The sequence below is a fragment of the Hypomesus transpacificus genome, unplaced genomic scaffold (genome assembly GCF_021917145.1).
Source record: "Hypomesus transpacificus isolate Combined female unplaced genomic scaffold, fHypTra1 scaffold_96, whole genome shotgun sequence".
NCBI lineage: Eukaryota > Metazoa > Chordata > Actinopteri > Osmeriformes > Osmeridae > Hypomesus > Hypomesus transpacificus.
Genome location: NW_025814044.1, coordinates 449,639 through 466,807, shown reverse-complemented (window position 1 = coordinate 466,807; position 17,169 = coordinate 449,639). Strand labels below are relative to the sequence as shown.

The 17,169-nt window shown below is 42.1% G+C and overlaps 1 protein-coding gene across 2 annotated transcripts; it reads left to right on the top strand.

The window, feature by feature from the left end:
- Positions 1-413: 413 nt before the first annotated feature.
- On the top strand, positions 414-5,293 carry LOC124466358 (G-protein coupled receptor 55). Of its 2 annotated transcripts, none has more exons than XM_047018180.1 (3): positions 414-484; positions 919-1,761; positions 4,009-5,293. In XM_047018180.1, the coding sequence occupies exons 2-3, from the start codon at positions 1,018-1,020 to the stop codon at positions 4,210-4,212; spliced, it is 948 nt and encodes a 315-aa protein (XP_046874136.1). In that variant the 5' UTR covers positions 414-484; positions 919-1,017; the 3' UTR covers positions 4,213-5,293. The 2 variants fall into 2 exon arrangements, with proteins under 2 accessions (XP_046874136.1, XP_046874137.1); XM_047018181.1 differs by having other exon boundaries at positions 969-1,761; positions 4,009-5,290.
- Positions 5,294-17,169: the final 11,876 nt, after the last annotated feature.

The following is a 17,169-nucleotide window of genomic DNA, read 5'->3' as shown; positions in this document are numbered from 1 at the left end:
AAATAATGCTTGACACGTCTGGAATAAAAGTTTTTAGCCTTGTCAAAGGAAAAATATTACACGTTTACTTTCTGGGGACCATTTGTTTTGTAATTTGTATTTTCAAAAGTTGAAATGAAAGCATCTCTCATTTAGGATGTTCTACAAACACTTATGTTTTGCTTGGTTTCAACTATGGTTACATAAGCATTTTTAGGCATTGCTTGGTATTGACACTTTTTTCCACTGCCTATAACTGTTTTTCAATGTTAAATTCTACATTTGTCATTTACTATACATTTACTAATGGGAAACATGTAAAGTGTTACCATGTTCTCTTAATGATAAAGTTTGGGTAAGATTCAGACCCAAACCGGAAGAATAAGCTGCCATCAGACCCAACCAGGAAGTGGTGATGGAAAAGGTTTAAAAAGCAGAAGTCTAAAACAAGGGTTTCTAGCACAAAGCTGACAGACACACATACCAGCAGACTAGAATCAGGAAGGTAAGGGCGCCCTTATGAAGTACCAAAATGCAATTCACAATATAATTTAGCTCAGGATTAGCAAGGACAGTCCATACGATTTAATACTTCATTCAAATTTAGATTGCATAGCATAGGAAATGTAACATACAAACTGATCAAAGTATTATATTATATACTTCATCTAAAAGGTGTTTTGATGGTCAGTTAGTATTCAAACACTATTGTTATCAATGTAGATGCAGTTGGAAAACTGGTTGTGTCATGGCTTCCTCACAGCACACTTTAAAGGAACACTGTATTTAAGTGTACTGAAAGACTGCACTGTACTGAAAGACTGTACTTACTCAAAGGACAGTAAAGAGAGCTTGTATTGCATGGTTGGCAACTATATCTCTGTGTAGGTGTGTATGCATGTGTGTGTTAAAATGTGCTTTGTGTGTTTACACTTGCAGGGAAAATCAAGTAATTAATTGAAAGACTTTCATTTTGTGTCCCGACACAGTATTCGTGATCACAGCACCTTTTAAAAAGGGCTTTTGTGAAGGAAAATTATGTCCAACAACAGCACCATGGCAACCTACTGTTCCTTCGAGGAGGTGGACCGTCTAATGACATCACTGGAACTTGTCATATACATACCAATCTTTTTGATGGGCCTAGTACTTAACACACTGGCCCTGGTTGTATTCTGTGTTCTCCTCCGCAAGTGGACTGAGTCCACAATCTACATGACCAACCTGGCTCTGATGGATCTCCTCTTGCTTCTTCTCCTCCCTTTCAAGATGCATGCCACCAACAACCAGTGGTCTGCTAAACATCGCCTTCTTTGCTCCTTTTTGGAGAGCATGTACTTTGTGGGCATGTATGGTAGCATCTACACTATTGTGTGCATCGCCGTGGACCGCTGGGTGGCAATCAAGCACCCATTCAGAGCCAAGCAGCTGCGCTCACCTCAGGCTGCCCTGGGGACCTGCGTGCTAGTCTGGTTCTTGACCCTAGGAGGCATCTCCCCCATCTATGGCTTTCGCCAGGCTGGGGATGAAGACTTCAACTGCTTCCATGGTTTCTCAGAAAAAGGCTGGACCCCGGCAGTAGTTGGTTGCTTAGAGGTGTTTGGGTTCCTGGGACCTGCACTGGTGTTGGTGGGGTGCTCAGCCCAGAGCGTGAAGACACTTAAGAATTCTGGCCAGGAGAGCACTAAGAGACAGGCCTGTGAGAGGATCATTTATAGCAGCCTGTGTGCTTTTCTACTCCCCTTCACACCCAGTCATCTGGCAATCTTGCTGCAGTTCCTGGTATGGCTGTTCTAAAACCATATACACTACATTTTGTATTTGAAGGTTTCATAATATGGCTGTATGTTACTAAATTATTTAAGTTTGATGGCAAAATATGTTGATTGTACATGTGGTGGGTACCTCTTTGTCTTTACCTTTCTGACTGTTGACGGTGTGGCTGTAACTTCTGTGAGACGATTTTTTGTCTTGGCCACAAAAAATGCCCCAGGTCATTCTTAGTGTGTTCGCCATGTTCTTACCTGCCACCTATTTTCTGTCTGTCTCTCCCTGAATGTGTCCCTGAATTATTTTCACACAAGGTGTGAAAATGTGACTGCCAAATGTGAAAATTTGATTGTGACCTTTTCACATTATGTTAAATAGATTATTATTCAATACATTCACCAATATATCTGGTCAATGTTAGGGCAATTGTACTGTTAACTACTTATGTAGCTATGATCAGTCTATTGGGGTAATTTAGACTGAGAATGAATTAATCCAATAGATTGATCATAGCTATTTAACCGTACAATTTCCCCCAAACATTTTGATCAGAATTCTTTTAACTTAATCCATGTATCTATCCTCTATTTTCCCGATTCAAAAACCATGTTGAAAATCTGTCCAAACGTTTGAAATCACAAGCTACCATATGATTAAAACATGTGTAGGTTTGTAGGCTCTTATAATTATTTAAGTACATTTTCCATCAAATTAAATTTGTTCACTGATAGTGGTTAATAAAGTCAAAAATAGCATCATGCCCAAATGTCAGTTGTAAAACATAGTTTTCCAATCAGCTCAGTGTTACAGGAACGTGTAGTTAACGTCTAGTTATGTCCTGACAGCCTGCCAAGTAGGGCTGTCCCCGACTAAGATTTTCTTTGGTCGACCAAGACTCGACTAGCACTTCTGAAAATCGACTAATCGAAATTTGAAAAAATAAATAAATAAATAAATGTCAATGTTTTACATCAAACTATTGTGGGTGATGTTTTACCTCACTGTTTTAAGAGATAATATGAAAGAAATACATACGTAAGAAGGGAGATTGACAACTACACAAACATAAATGTACAAACATTTTCCCGATCCGACTCAATGTAGCTACTGGACATTCCAGATTCTGCCGCTATAAGCTATTACTAATAATTAAGCCTCTTGTCACCAGTTCTGTTGTTACCGAATGCCAATATATTACAAAATGCCTGATTGCTATTATTTATTATCTCTTAGCCTACAATGTAATACAAATAAAAAATATTGTTTGTTTAACATGCAAATCAGCGCGCTATTCACTGCCTGAAAAAGTGCAGCATGCAAACTTACGTAGAAGCAGAGTGGAGAGAGGGAACGGTGCAACAGAGAAAGATTGTGTTGTCTTGGCCGGAGAAGATAGTTATTCGATTTGGATGTGATTCTCATAATAGGCATATTCATTTTTTAACCCAGCGCATGTTAGCATGAGCGAAGTAGGCCAACTTATGGTTTTCAGGTGGTAGGCTACTTCATATTCAGTGTCGAACTATGAAAAATAAACCGTTGTTGGCAGAGTTTGCATTCAGCGTTTGAGTCACCCGGTACTTTGTAAATGTAAATGAAATGCTGCCATACCACAGATTTCTTTGCCATTTTGCCTAATAACACTGACAAAGTAGGCTATGGGTGAGTTTGTAGTTTGTCAGCCAATTGTGATTGTGCAAAAAACAAACAAAACAGAGCACAGATTAACGAAAGGGAAAACAATAACACATTTTCACAGTTTTCTTTTAAATATAACTTAAATATATATTTTTTGATTTGCTTTATTTGTCTTCAATAATATAATCTACAATTTCTGTAGAACATTTCTTTAACTCAGCAATGTGACACAAGCGGGAATCAGATGTCACACTGCCATACGGCAGCTCGACTAAAAAAATCTTAGTTGACCAAGAGCATATCGACCAGAAAATCGACTATTCGACTAAGTGGGGACAGCCCTACTGCCAAGGACCTGATTAGTTTTGCAGCATCAATTGCCATAGTAACAGCTTGATTGAAATTGAACTGGCTTCGTGGAACTGAATCTATTGGAAATTAGTCAGACTAACTCACAGAATCCTGGCTTATTCGGTAAACTTGCTTCATGGAACCGCCTGACTGCTTCTTCCTTTTTCCACACTACTTAGCTCACTATGACATTTTTACTTTTTCATCTTATATTGGAATTTTACACTGCCTGTGTCCTGTACTGTCTAAGACCTCTCTCTCACACCACAGGTACGTCATGGAGTGATTAAAGACTGCAGAACCCAGACAAAGATCAGTCTCTTCCTGCAGGTCTCTATGAGCCTTGCCAACATCACCTGCTGCCTAGATGCCTTTTGTTATTACTTTATTGCCCACGAGGTGAGGAGCTCCAAGCATACCTACAGAGCCAGGACCTTTAGCCAGAGAAAGACCATCAGCTCCTCTGATGTCTGAGTTTCAGCCTGGAGCCTTCATTTAAATAATTTTTTGTATTTAATGTTCCATCCATGAGATAAAAAAAATTGCGGACACTTGCAAGAAGAAACAAGAAACTGTCCAAATGTATATCCTATGTGACAGAGTGATGGATGTAGGATCAGCGAAGCCAGTGCCTTGCATTGGTAGTACACAGTCACGCATAATGTCAAACAAGTGCAGAAATAGAAGACATACACATCAGCTAGTCACGATACAAATAATTGGCAGTCATAAGCTTAACATGCTAATGAGATTTTTGGCAGGATATGTTTTTTGTTGTTGCCAAGGGCATTCTAAACCATCTTTTGTTGAAGATAGGGATTGCAACAGTTCATTATTGTCAGTTAAATTTAATTATCAAAAGTCTGCCTTATCAAGAAGCCATTGTGGCTGGAAGAAAAACAAGCAGCCTGGGCTTGCAGAAAATCTATTGAAAGTGGTTTATTGAGGCATGACAACCCGAAATACAGTATGCGCCATCTTCTGGCTTGTCCAGTATTAATCCAGCGCAGTAGTACACTCCTGGCTTTATAGTAGGTCTGTGCTCATACTTTAGCAAAACATATTCTATGAAACACCTAGTTTTTTGAACCAGGTTCGAGAACAAAATGTTTTGGGGGTGAGATCGTTTTTGATATTTTGACTGTAGTTAATAGAATAAAATCACAGAAACAAGTCGGAACCCAATTGTGTCGGATATTTATTGATGTTTGTTGGCATACGGTACAAAGTTTATCTTTTCTAATTTGTAGATCTGACTACAATGAAGAGTACCTAGCTCAAGCTAGCATAGCTAGTTTGTATCTAGCAAGGTTGTTCCATGGTTAATTCCGTCCAAGGGGGAATCATCAGGGCTAGAGACAATGGGCCTCATTCACCAACTGTTCTTACGAAAAAATTTGTTCTCAAACCCCACTTACGCAGTTTTCACGAAGATTCTGGCATTCACCAATGTTTTCTTGTTTGGGATTTGTTCTTGGGTAAGAACAGAATATACGCACACCCAAGAGCACTTTACGCACAATTGAGAGCTGACATGTTTGCGCTAAATAAGTAGTTATACCTTTTTCGTCCGTTTTAATTTAAAATTGAATATTTCTCTCCTTAATAATTTTCCAACTAATAATTTTTATAATTTTACACATTTTTTGTTTTGTTTTAATAAATACACACTACACTTACACTTCTGCTCATGTGTAAATTACTTGGAATTTTGTGTATGAATTGTGCTAGGCCTATATAAATACAGTATTTTACAATCGCTATGACAATGTTTTCGATACTTTTAACAAGTTTCCTAAACTCTTGACACAGTTAGCACAACATCGGTCTGTGTTGGCTATACAATTAACACATTTCTTGTTGCTTTGACACAAAATGCATAGAATAAACACAAATCTTAAATGCTTGACCTTCTTTTACACACAAGCTCAACCAAGACCAAAACAATTTATTTTTACTGCCCAATTAACCAATGCTTTCACACTGTATGTCGGAACAGATAACACCATGTTCAAAACCTAACTTATTGGCTAAAGCCAAAGTGAACAGCTGTTCATATTGTAAATTGAAACACTAAGATATCCCCTGTATTTTATTCCATTGCTACTGAGAAACAGCTGGTTGAAGTTATGCAAATACTGTAAATCACAGCTGATTCCTAACTAGGAAACACTCAGGTGTTGAAGTTCTTTCAATCGCATGACCATAAGGCAGGGGTGTCAAACTAATTTTCACCGAGGGCCACATCAGCATTATGGTTGACGTCAAAGGGCCAGTTGTAACTACGATGTAACATCAGTAACGATGTAAAAACATGGTGTTTTTGTTGTAGCTTTTGTGAACATAGGGCCTATTGTGCTGCAATTGAAGTCCGCCTTTTAATTCTTGGACAATCTGCAGTTTTTCTTGGAGGATAAATTCGCAAATTTTTCTCAGTGTTTGGTGACAAAATGCAAGCGCGTCAAAAGAGCAAAACTTTTTTTGCCCTTCATTTGAATGCAGAATAGCTTTTTGAGCTTTATTTAAAATAAACATTGCCGTTTTCCAATTGGTAAAACCTTGTCTAATGAAGGTGATGTCTTCATCATTTCTGGCTCCAAATTGTCGACAAGGGAAGCAGAAACATGCTAGCTTGGCTGAGTTCTCTAACCAAGTTCGAGAGCGATACCAACTTGGGTTGAATGCCCGAGGACCTTGGCTGAAAATGCACATGGGGTACGTTCGCAGAACCGGCTGCATTGGAGTGCTGTCATTCAAACCATGCTCGCCTTCACCCAGTTAAACTTTGCGCTTAACACTGATGTGCATACACTGCTTTCTAGAGGCGGGATGTCGTCACTTTGCCGTAACACAATCGAAATGCATGTTGAGAGATGTCGTTTATGGTCAATGCACGCTGTAAAGCAGCGTAGACTTATTTCAATAGCCCATTAAGCTTCCGCGGGCCACATAAAATGACGTGGCGGGCCACATTTGGCCCGCGGGCCTTGAGTTTGACACCTGTGCCATAAGGTATAAACAGTAAGAGGACCTCTTTGGGCTAATCTTATGTGGAAAACGTACAATACAAAGAAACACAAAGAAAGAAAGAATATGTAATGCCCGCACGAGGAAGAGGAAGACAAGTACCAGGACAAGGGAGAGGAGTGGGGCAAGGGAGAGGAGTTGGAATGTTTGGTGGTGCTCAGAGAAGGGCCAGAGCTAGGGTAACTGATGAAATATTATAAATGGCAGCTATATTGCATATTCTTGCAGTAATGTCCTGTTGCAACTGAAGCCTTTACTGCAGCAATAATGTTTCTGTCTTCTTTTTTTCAATACAGTAACCGTACATTCTATAAAGCTACTCTGAGATGGGTCATTCATTTTTAGCGAAATATTGGGATTCATCATTCTAAGAACACACCTGCGAACAATTCTGCTGTAAGAACAGTTCATGAATCACACATAGATTTTTCTTAGGAACTTTCTTAAGAACAAATTTACAGTTTTTTACAGTCGCTAGGACACATATCTCAATACTTTGGTCACTTTTTCAAAACTCTTCACACAGTTCTCCTAACCAACTTTCAGCTCGGCAAAGCAGTTAATTTCACATTCAAAATGTACTAAAGCTACCAAATCACTTCATACATGTCTCAAAATCAACTAATTCTTCCATAACACTAGCAAAAGTTGACAGACAACAAACATACTTTGTCACCCACAAAACAATGACCTAAAAATCACTTAACAGGTAGCATTATACAAAGTTTTCTTATGTAAAACAAGGACACCTCTCTACTGTTAATAATTCACTGCAATATATGATACTGGAATGAATCAGACATGATGCAGTATGCTTCAATATGTTCTATATCTTTCTTTTTTTTCTCACTAATTCCACAACACAAGAATTTGTATACACACTGATACAGATACAATAGGAATGGTACTGTAATCTCCTAACCCTAACCCAAGACCTAACCCTTACTCAGTGAATTCTTGATATCCAAAATTCGAATTTGTGATATCCAAAATGCAATTCTGAATATAAAGAATTCAAATTCTTGATATCAACAATTCATTGGTTAAATGATAAAACGGCTTGTCATACTTAGTAAAAAAGCTTAGAATTGTATTTCTTATATCAAGAATTCAAATTTTGGATATCAAGAATTCATTGGTTAAATTATAAAACTGCTTGCCATAACAGACATCCTCGGATTTAAATCATTATAATAATTAACTTTGCTTAGTGTGCACACTGTTAGATCCAGTGGAGAACAATTCCACTGCTCATCTTACTGGTCTGATGTTGTATGTGACAAATAAAACCTTTAACTTGCACTTGGACATCATAAATTCAACCAGGCCATCCAATTATCACTGATCACTCGACCTATTTAAAGGGACAAGTGTGCACCTTAGGCATACAATATGGCACAATTACTGTTGTTCGACCATTTGGACCTTTTCGCAGAGAGCGATGAGTTTCTCATTGGACGCTTTAGGCTTCCGAGACCTGTCCTCTTGGACCTTTGCAACACACTGGAGCCAGCACTGAGGAGCTAGACCAGACGCTTCAACCCAGTGCCTCCACACGTCCAGGTGCTGTCTGCATTGGGATTTTTAGCCAGTGGGACATTTCAGAGGGTGCTGGGAGACAGGGTGGGCATTTCACAGCCATCAATCAGCCGTAGCCTCCATAGGGTGGTTAATGGGATCGTTGAACTGGTCCCAGAATATATCCGCTTCCCGTATAGCGAGATGGAGCAGATCCCAGTGAAGAGGGCATTTTATACCATTGCTGGTCTGCCAAACACCATCGATGCACTAAACTGCACTCACGTGCGCATCAAGGCACCCTCTCTAGATCCGTTTCCCTATTTACAGTTTTTATCGATTGCTAACACACATTTTTTGAAAGCCTACCCCGATTTCTCAAAACTCTAAACACAAACCCCAAAACCACTCACACAAAATTCAAAACACTTCATAACTCCTGCAAAATGCTACTTTGGTTTCAAAACAATGTTATGTCACCTCAAAATGGTATTTTGATTTCATACAACAAACACAGACTATTATTTAAGTAGACTTTTCAAGCATCGATTGAACACTGATGTACTCAAGTGAAAACACTACGATGAATGGGAAAACACCATGTATGAAGGCCTTATCAGGAGCATTTTGCCTTTTCATGTTCAGTGATACCATAGGCTTACTTAGGCTTAGTACATATTGTTATACTGTAAAATGTAACTGTTAAATGTTTTTACTCCAATATGAAACAACACACAAATATACAGTAACAAAAATATTTATTTGTTTCAAAAGTGAAATAAAGAATAGGCCAGTACAGTCAACAACAAAGAAGAAAAGTAAAATAAAAATATATATACTGTAAAACACTGTAAAAAAGGAGGACAAAATAATTAGGCAGCGTCCTGTCTTCGGATCCTGTCTGGCCAGAGGACCTCATCAACATCACAGGCTATGTTCTCTCTGGCCAGACAGCGGGGAAAGTAACGCCTGGTGTGGCGAATCCAGCCCTGAAAGGCCTCAGGGGCTATATTGCCACATGCCTCCTCCATGGCCTGTATCAGGGGCATCTGCGCCTGCGGATTGCGTTCGTATACCTTCCATCTCCAGGCAGAAAAAAACTCCTCTATTGCGTTTAGAAATGGAGAGTATGGTGGGAGGGGAAGCACCAAAAACCGTGGGTGGTTGGTGAACCAATTGTGGATCAGAGCAGCCCGGTGGAAACTTACATTGTCCCAGATAACAACATACCTGGGCTGCTCTGCATGGACTATTTGGTCGGGTGGAATAAGTGTGTTGTGGAGTGTGTCCAGGAATATGAGGAGACGGGCAGTGTTGTAGGGGCCAATGATTGAGTGGTGATGGAGGATGCCGTTGTGGTTTATGGCAGCACACAGAGTGATATTCCCTCCCCGCTGGCCAGGGACATTGATAATGGCGCGTTGTCCAATGATGTTTCTGCCCCTGCGCCGTGTTTTGGAGAGGTTGAAACCAGCCTCATCAATATAAATAAATGTATTTGACTCCTCAGCTGCCTCTAGCTCAAGAACTCTCTGAAACAAACATGACAATATTACAGTAGTTATCAGAAATAGGCCTACACATTGTTGTAAAACACTTGAAAATACTGTAACATTGAATTGGATTACAATATAGTCCACTAATGTGTCAGTGCTACAGTAATAGGACGCAATCAGCTGTAAGAATATATAGAGTAAGACTTACTTGCACATAGTCATGGCGCAAATATTTGACTGTCAGAGTTTCTGTTGAACGGCACTCTGTATATCTGCTTCATTCTTGGTGCGTTCCGCCTCAGAACATGGTCCACTGTAGCCTGGCCAACTGTGAGAATGTTGGGGAATGTGACTTGGTCATTGATTATTGTATTCCTTATTTGTCTTATGGTTAATGCGTTATTTGCCACAACCATGTTGACTATTGCTGTTTCCTGTGCATCTGAGAAGGTACGCTCCCTCCCATCACGCCGGGGTAGTCTTTCAGTTCTGCAAAATGTACAAATACAGAACAATGGAAAATACTCTAAATACAAAAACGTTTTTCTGTCATAGTAGGCCTAGTATTTCTTACCTATTTTCTCTCCTGAACGTCCGTATGATGGATGCAACGGAGTAGCGGCTAATATTTGGTTGCACCCTCTGGCCTGCCTCCTGCATGGTCAAACCATGGTTCACGACATGGTCGACCACTGTGGCCCGAATTTCATCAGGGATTACTGCTCTCCTTCCACCTCTTCCTCCTCCTCGTCCGCCTCCTCGTCCTCTTCTTACCCTTACTCCTCTGCCTCTCTGAAATGCTTGTGCTTCCATGTCGTTCATTGCTCTCCAAACTCGGAGCTCACCTATGTCCCTTATATTGCTAAAACCTTGATTATAAATTGCACAACAGCCTTGGAAATTGAAGTTTTATTAATTGAATAACAATGTGTTCTGTCTGAAAACAAGGAGCTTTTGGCATGGATGAAGTGTTAAAAATAAAGAGGATTGTGTGTAGTGTTTTGGAGACTGTTTGGTTTACCAATTGAAATCTGTGTTTAAAGCAGATAATTGTGTGTTGTGTTTTGAGGAAAGTGTGGCTCCCAATTGAAATTTGTGTCTAAATCAGCAAAATGTGTTTATAGTTCAGCAGAATTGGTTAAAAGAGTTGGCACATGAGTTACAAGTTGTGGTGATTGTGTCATATGTTCCTATTTTTGTGTGTTAGCAATCGATAAAAACTGTAAATAGGAAACGGTATCATTCCATAATTGTGCAGATAATCTGCGATGCTCAGTACCACTTTCTCAACGTGGTCTCCCGCTTCCCAGGAGGTGCAGGACTCCAAAAAAAATTCTAACAGCGCTGTGGGTGTGCACCTTGAGCAAGGAGACGCTGGAGACTTGTGGCTAATTGGTAAGTATCTGTGCGGAATTGATTGCTCCAGCATTAGTAGGCCTCAATTCTTCAAATTACTTGCTTTATTAGGAGATCGCTGATATGCTCTGGCCCCTTTGCTGATGACAAAGCTCACCAACCCTCAGACGGAGCAGGTGGCCTATAATGAGAGGCACGCAAGGACTCGTTCATCTGTAGAGCGCAGCATCGGGCTGCTAAAAGGGAGGTGGTTATGTTTGGGCGCAGCAGGTGGCAAGCTGCTGTACAAACCTGAGAAGGTGTGTATGAAGGCAACATCTTAGAAATTGTTTCCTTCGAGCTCAAATATTACAGCGTCCACCTCACCCTAATACAATCATTTGTTGCATGTTAATTGTGGCAATTTAATCGTTTCAGGTGTGTAGCATTATCATGGCCTGCTGCGTCTTCCATAATATCGCTTTAAAAAACGGTGTTCCCCTGGCCTTGGAGCCACTTCACTAACAACCTGATAGGGGTCCTGAACCATTCCTGGGCCAGTGTGGCACACTTGGACACTATGGGCCCTATCTTGCACCCAGCGCAAATGACTTAGTCAACGACGTAAGTGTCATTCCTAGTTTGCACTCGACGCAAAGCCGACTTTTCCTTCCACAGACGCACATTGAAATGACTTGGTTCAGCGAAAAAGAAGGCGTGTTCCGGCGCAAACGTTCCCTGGTGCTATTTTGCATTTTCCAAAAAACTATCCCGCCACTGACCAGGAAAAACGTGGTCTAAAGTCAATGGCGTATTATTCAGATGCTATTTTAAGGGCGCAAGCTTGGTCCGTGCGCACTGCTGGCGAGGCCAGGGTCTTCTTTCTGCGAAGCTATGTTTTGATTTATGGCATGTTACATTTCTTCAATGATTATAAAAAGATTTTCATGAGAAATCTCTATGTATGTGAACTTGATTTGTAACAATTTCCTCCCACGCCTGTTTAACCGAAGCTAATTTGGGTGGGTTTCTTCTCCCATCTCCATCAGGATCAGAATCAGAATTTGGTTTATTCGCCATGTAGCCTATGTTACACAAACACGGAATTTACTGTGGCAGGAAGGCGCAAACAATAAACATATAGGGCCTACTGGTCTTAAATTAAGTAAAAAAGTACAATTGTTAAACTAATTCTAAGAACTAAACAATTTAAAAATATATAAATGTTCAAATAATATATATAAGAATTTGAATGAACAGCATGAGCGGGCATTTTAGTGCAATGAGAAAACTGCTCTGCCTTTCCCATACAATGTCATATCTCTATATTTTACGGCCCTGACGAGAACGTCGGTCTCCTCGGCTGTGAACCGCTCCTGGCGTGCGCCTGGCAAATCCGCCGTTATAATAGCAATCCGCCATGGAAAAAGCGCTGCTCTTAAAGGGAATGTGAGATGACGCTCTGATTGGTTTATTGCGCATTACGCCCAAACCACACCCATTACATCCATTCGTAATGTAGCTCCTTCAGACCAACCCATTTTAGATTTGCGCCAGGCGCAAAGTCATTTATCCCGCCGGTATAATAGCAACAGCGGCGGAGTACGCCCATAAAGTTACTTGCGCTTTGCGTTTTGATACTTGCGTTTCAGATCGTCAATATAGGGGGGAATGTCTTCCAGGCGTGCAGATGTTTTATACTCTTTATTTGTTTTCATACAGGGAGGGGTACATTCTAGTTCCTCAATCTGGCTACCTCTCTTTGCGCTCTCGTTCCTCCTCTCTAATTCCCGCGAGCACTTGCTCCCGTCCCGTTTTCCCGACAAGAAAGGACCCCTTAGCTGCCTGAAGTGCCTGTCTGAACCTTAACAATTGCAACCCTATTTGTTTAACAAAACTATGATGATTGACATTATGACTGAACAAAACAAACTAAATTAACAAACAGTCACAAAAATGGTACATCAGAGTAGGGGGGGGGGGTCCCGTGCCGATTACCCCAATCTCACTGAGGGTCCCACACTCTCCCCTCCAACATGAATGTCTTCTCGACATCTAAACGCGTCTAGAGTACCCCTGTCTTTGACTGTTGAGGTATAGGGGTAGGTTATCTCGGGAGTCAGTCGTATGAGATAGTCACTGTATAGACAGTCTTTAGCGTGACACGTCTGTCCCTTTTCATGTCATGCGACAGCAACAGACAACACTGGCCAGTTGTTATCTGAAGTGCTACTCCGCTACTTCTGCGGGTTATAAATCTCAGACTAAATGGTTTTGACCATATTCCCACCCCATAACCCATTACACAGACCCACATTGACTACTGTATGCTTCACACACCACCCAGTATCATACTGTGTCCGTGGTCTGGATCTGGCACTCGAGTAGACTAAAATGACTCCATCATGTACCTTACTACTGACTTAACTCAGTTTTTTACTCTAAAACAACATTCTACTATGAACTGTGTCCTATTAGGTCGTCACAACACTACACTCACTTGTGACTACAACTTGTGTCTACTACGTAAAACTATAATCATCACTTACACGTGTGACTGATGGTTGACCTAATGAGTTATATGTAAGTGTCTTAGGTGGATGTCTTTGCCGTGAAGGATACTTCCTCTTAGGAGGCGACTGCGGCTCAGCATCTCTCTTGTCTGCTTCATCAGATGACCCCACCGGCTCAAGAGCCTTCTCTTCTGCGTCATCAGATGACGACCCCTGCTCAGCCTCTGCCGTTTCTCCACTCTCCACCTCTAGTTTCTTCCATTCTTCATCACCCTTGTGTGGACAGTCGTCGTTCTCACCACCTTGCCCCAGTTCTCCATCACCTGCTAGTGGCTGGAGTTCCTCTACTCCTGCACCCAGCTGGCTTCTGACTTGGTCTAAGGGTTCTGCTGGTTGCATAGTGATGCATCTCCAGTTATCTTCATCCTCCAAACTACTGTCAGTGTCTCTAGTCTTCTGCTAAGCCTGTCTTTTTCTCCTCCCATTTGCGTTATCCTTTCTCTTGTCAGTTATTTTGTTCCCTTGCTTGTCTTCTGTCATGGGCAGGAAGTCGCAAGGCAGTAACAGGTTCCTGTGCAGGACCCTGGTTCTTCCTGGGCCACTCTCAGGTCATACTACATAGACCGGACTGTCTTTGTGCTTCCTCTCGGTCACAATGAAGATTTGCTCCTCCCAATAAGACCTAAGCTTACCGGGTCCTCCCCTGTCTCTAAAGTTCCATACTAGTACCCTACACCCTGGTTCCAGTTCTACTCCATAAGTCTTTCGGTCATACTGCTTCTTTGCTCTACTTTGCTCCCTCTGCACTTTGTCGCCAGGTTGTACGCCTCTTGCATCCGCCTTCTCCACTTACTGGCGTACTCACTGTGAGTGGTGCTCTGGTCACTTGGCGTCAGGCCAAACATTATGTCTACAGGTAGCCGGGGGTTCCTACCATAGAGGAGGTAATATGTAGCATATCCTGTTGCTTCACTGCGCGTACAATTATACATTTTCCCATGATTTTACTTGCACCTGATTTTTTAACCTTATTACTTGGAGCTTTATCGGTGGATAACAGACTGTACAGCGGCTTGGCAATGCGCAAGAAGTTTGGAATATAAGGATGGTAATAAGATAGAAACCTTAGCATTTTCCTCAGGTCTCCCACAGTCTCGGCTTTGCGGTCCTGCAGTGCTTGTACAGATGCTATCTCTGCCGGATCCATGCAGTAGCCATCTTTGGATACAATTCTTCCCAGGTATTTCACCCTGTCTTTGAACACTTCACATTTTTTAGCTGTTCGCTTTACCCCATGCGCTTGATAGCAACGGAGCACCTCTCTCATGTCACACAGATGATCCTCGAACGATTTACTATGTACAAGGTTATCATCCAGATACGGCTGAGAAGTTTCATCCCTCAAACCCGACAGACACTCCTCCATACTGCGCTGGAATTCTGCTGGAGCAGAGGACAGGCCGAAGGGGATCCTTACCCACTCATACAGACCCCAAGGTGTTATAAAGGCTGAAAGTGGTCTACTACTTTCCTCAAGGAAACCCTGATGGTACGCCTTGCCCTGGTCTAGTACCGAGAATCACACACTCCCGCTCAAGCTGTTCAGCATATCTTGTACCCGAGGGATGGGGTGGCGGGCGGGGATGGATTTTTGGTTGAGTTCACGGTAATCCACACATAGACGCAAACTCCCATCCTTCTTCCGTACGGAAACTATTGGTGATGAGTATGAGGACCGGGATTTCCGAATCCATCCTCGATTCAGTAGGTCTTCCAAATACTCCTTCACTTCCTTGTGGAGCGGTTTGGGTACTGAAGTGTAGGTGCCTCTTCCCGTGTTTTTGTCACACTGATTTTCAACTGCAGCGATGGAATGCACCCTACATCACTCTCGTCTTTTGAAAAGGCAGAACACTCTTCTCGTAGCATCTGTCTCACCATTTCTTGGTGATCTGGAGTCAGGTGATCAACTGACACCAAAGGGTCCCATAAATCCTGTTGGCATTTGCCCCTCTGTCTGTGTTCCCCATTATCTCTTTCAGTTGTTTTGGTAGAGTTTCCACTAGCATTGGCTGGTCTCACATCCACTGGGTAAATTGCCTTGATTTGCTGTAGTTGTCCCAATACTGTACGGGGGGTGAGAGAGATGTCATGGTTCCTGTCATTAGTGACTGGGATAGCTACCATAGACCAGTTTCCCTTCTGCAGGCAGATGGCGGTTTCTGTAATGTTCACCCCCTCTGGCCACTCTGGAATCTCCTAAAAAGGGATAGGGGACCTGTCCTAACACTACACTTTACCTCCCTGGTCTGACCCGCTGGAATCACTGTCTTTAGTCTCCCAACTTTCACCACACCCTCTTTGTCAAACTGGTCACAACTCTGCACTATTTGGATCAACACATTTGCTTTTTTACAGTCCATGGAGAAAGCTTATCTCACAACAGCAGGTGTAACCTCTGGATGCCTCTCCATTCCATTCATTACTAGCTGTTCAATCACATTGTAGCCAATAATTGGTGGTTCGGCTACTCCTGGCTCATTTGAAACCAGCACAGGTACGAGTAGTTCTGGCCGTGGGCCCCCATTTGGTCAAAGCTTAAACTTCAACTCAACCCAGCCCGCAAAGGGTATGGGCGTCTGGTTTGCTGCTCTCCCAACAAGGCTTTCATTCTCCCCCAAGAGTTCCGCTGTGCCCCATAACCGTATATGTGGAAAATAGGACTCTCTCCAACTTCCGTTGATGATCGTGACCTGTGAACCCCTATCCCACAGTGCTTGTGTCGCTACTCCCTCCAAGAAACAATCTACCATGCACTTCTTCCCGATGAGGGCCTACAGCTTGGCCTGGCGACGTAACGAGAGGTGACTGGCATAGGTAGCACCCACAGTCTGTTCAAACTTCCCATTTTTCTCTATTTCTGCCTCCACCTGCCTGATTCTATCACAAAGAAGCTCATGTACCCTGTCCCCTGGTGCAGCTTGGCTGGGAGCTATTGATTTTGGGGGAGTGACAGTCTGAATTGCCACTTTCATACCTTCAGATTTCCCTGCTAGCCTCCCATTCACCCTACAGCCCTTAGAGAAGTGCCCTGACTGTCCACACTTGAAACAGTGCTCACACTGTTCACTTGTTCCCTGCTCCTGACAGTCTTTACAACCCCTCCTAAAACTCCTTCTTCCTTGACGGTTGGGTGCTTGGATGTTTGTGATACTTTTCCTAATTTCAGCCATTTCTTCTCTCAGCTGCCCGACTGTTTCATAAAGCTCAGAGTCTCTTGAACTAACGGCGACAGGTGTTTTACGGCTCTTAGATTTACCCATTTCCACTGCCTGCTCTAGAACCATCACTCCGGCTTCGAAGCCCTGACCTTGCAAACTGTTTTGCATTTCTGTCTGTAGTTCATTTACTTTGAATTTGCTGCTTGTTTGCTTCCTTTGCTTGGATTGTCTTTCCGATTCGACATTTGCCGCTTCGTTCATCCTGTCGATGAGTTCTTCATCTGTCACTCTCAGATCATCGAGGTAAGGCTTTAGATGAAA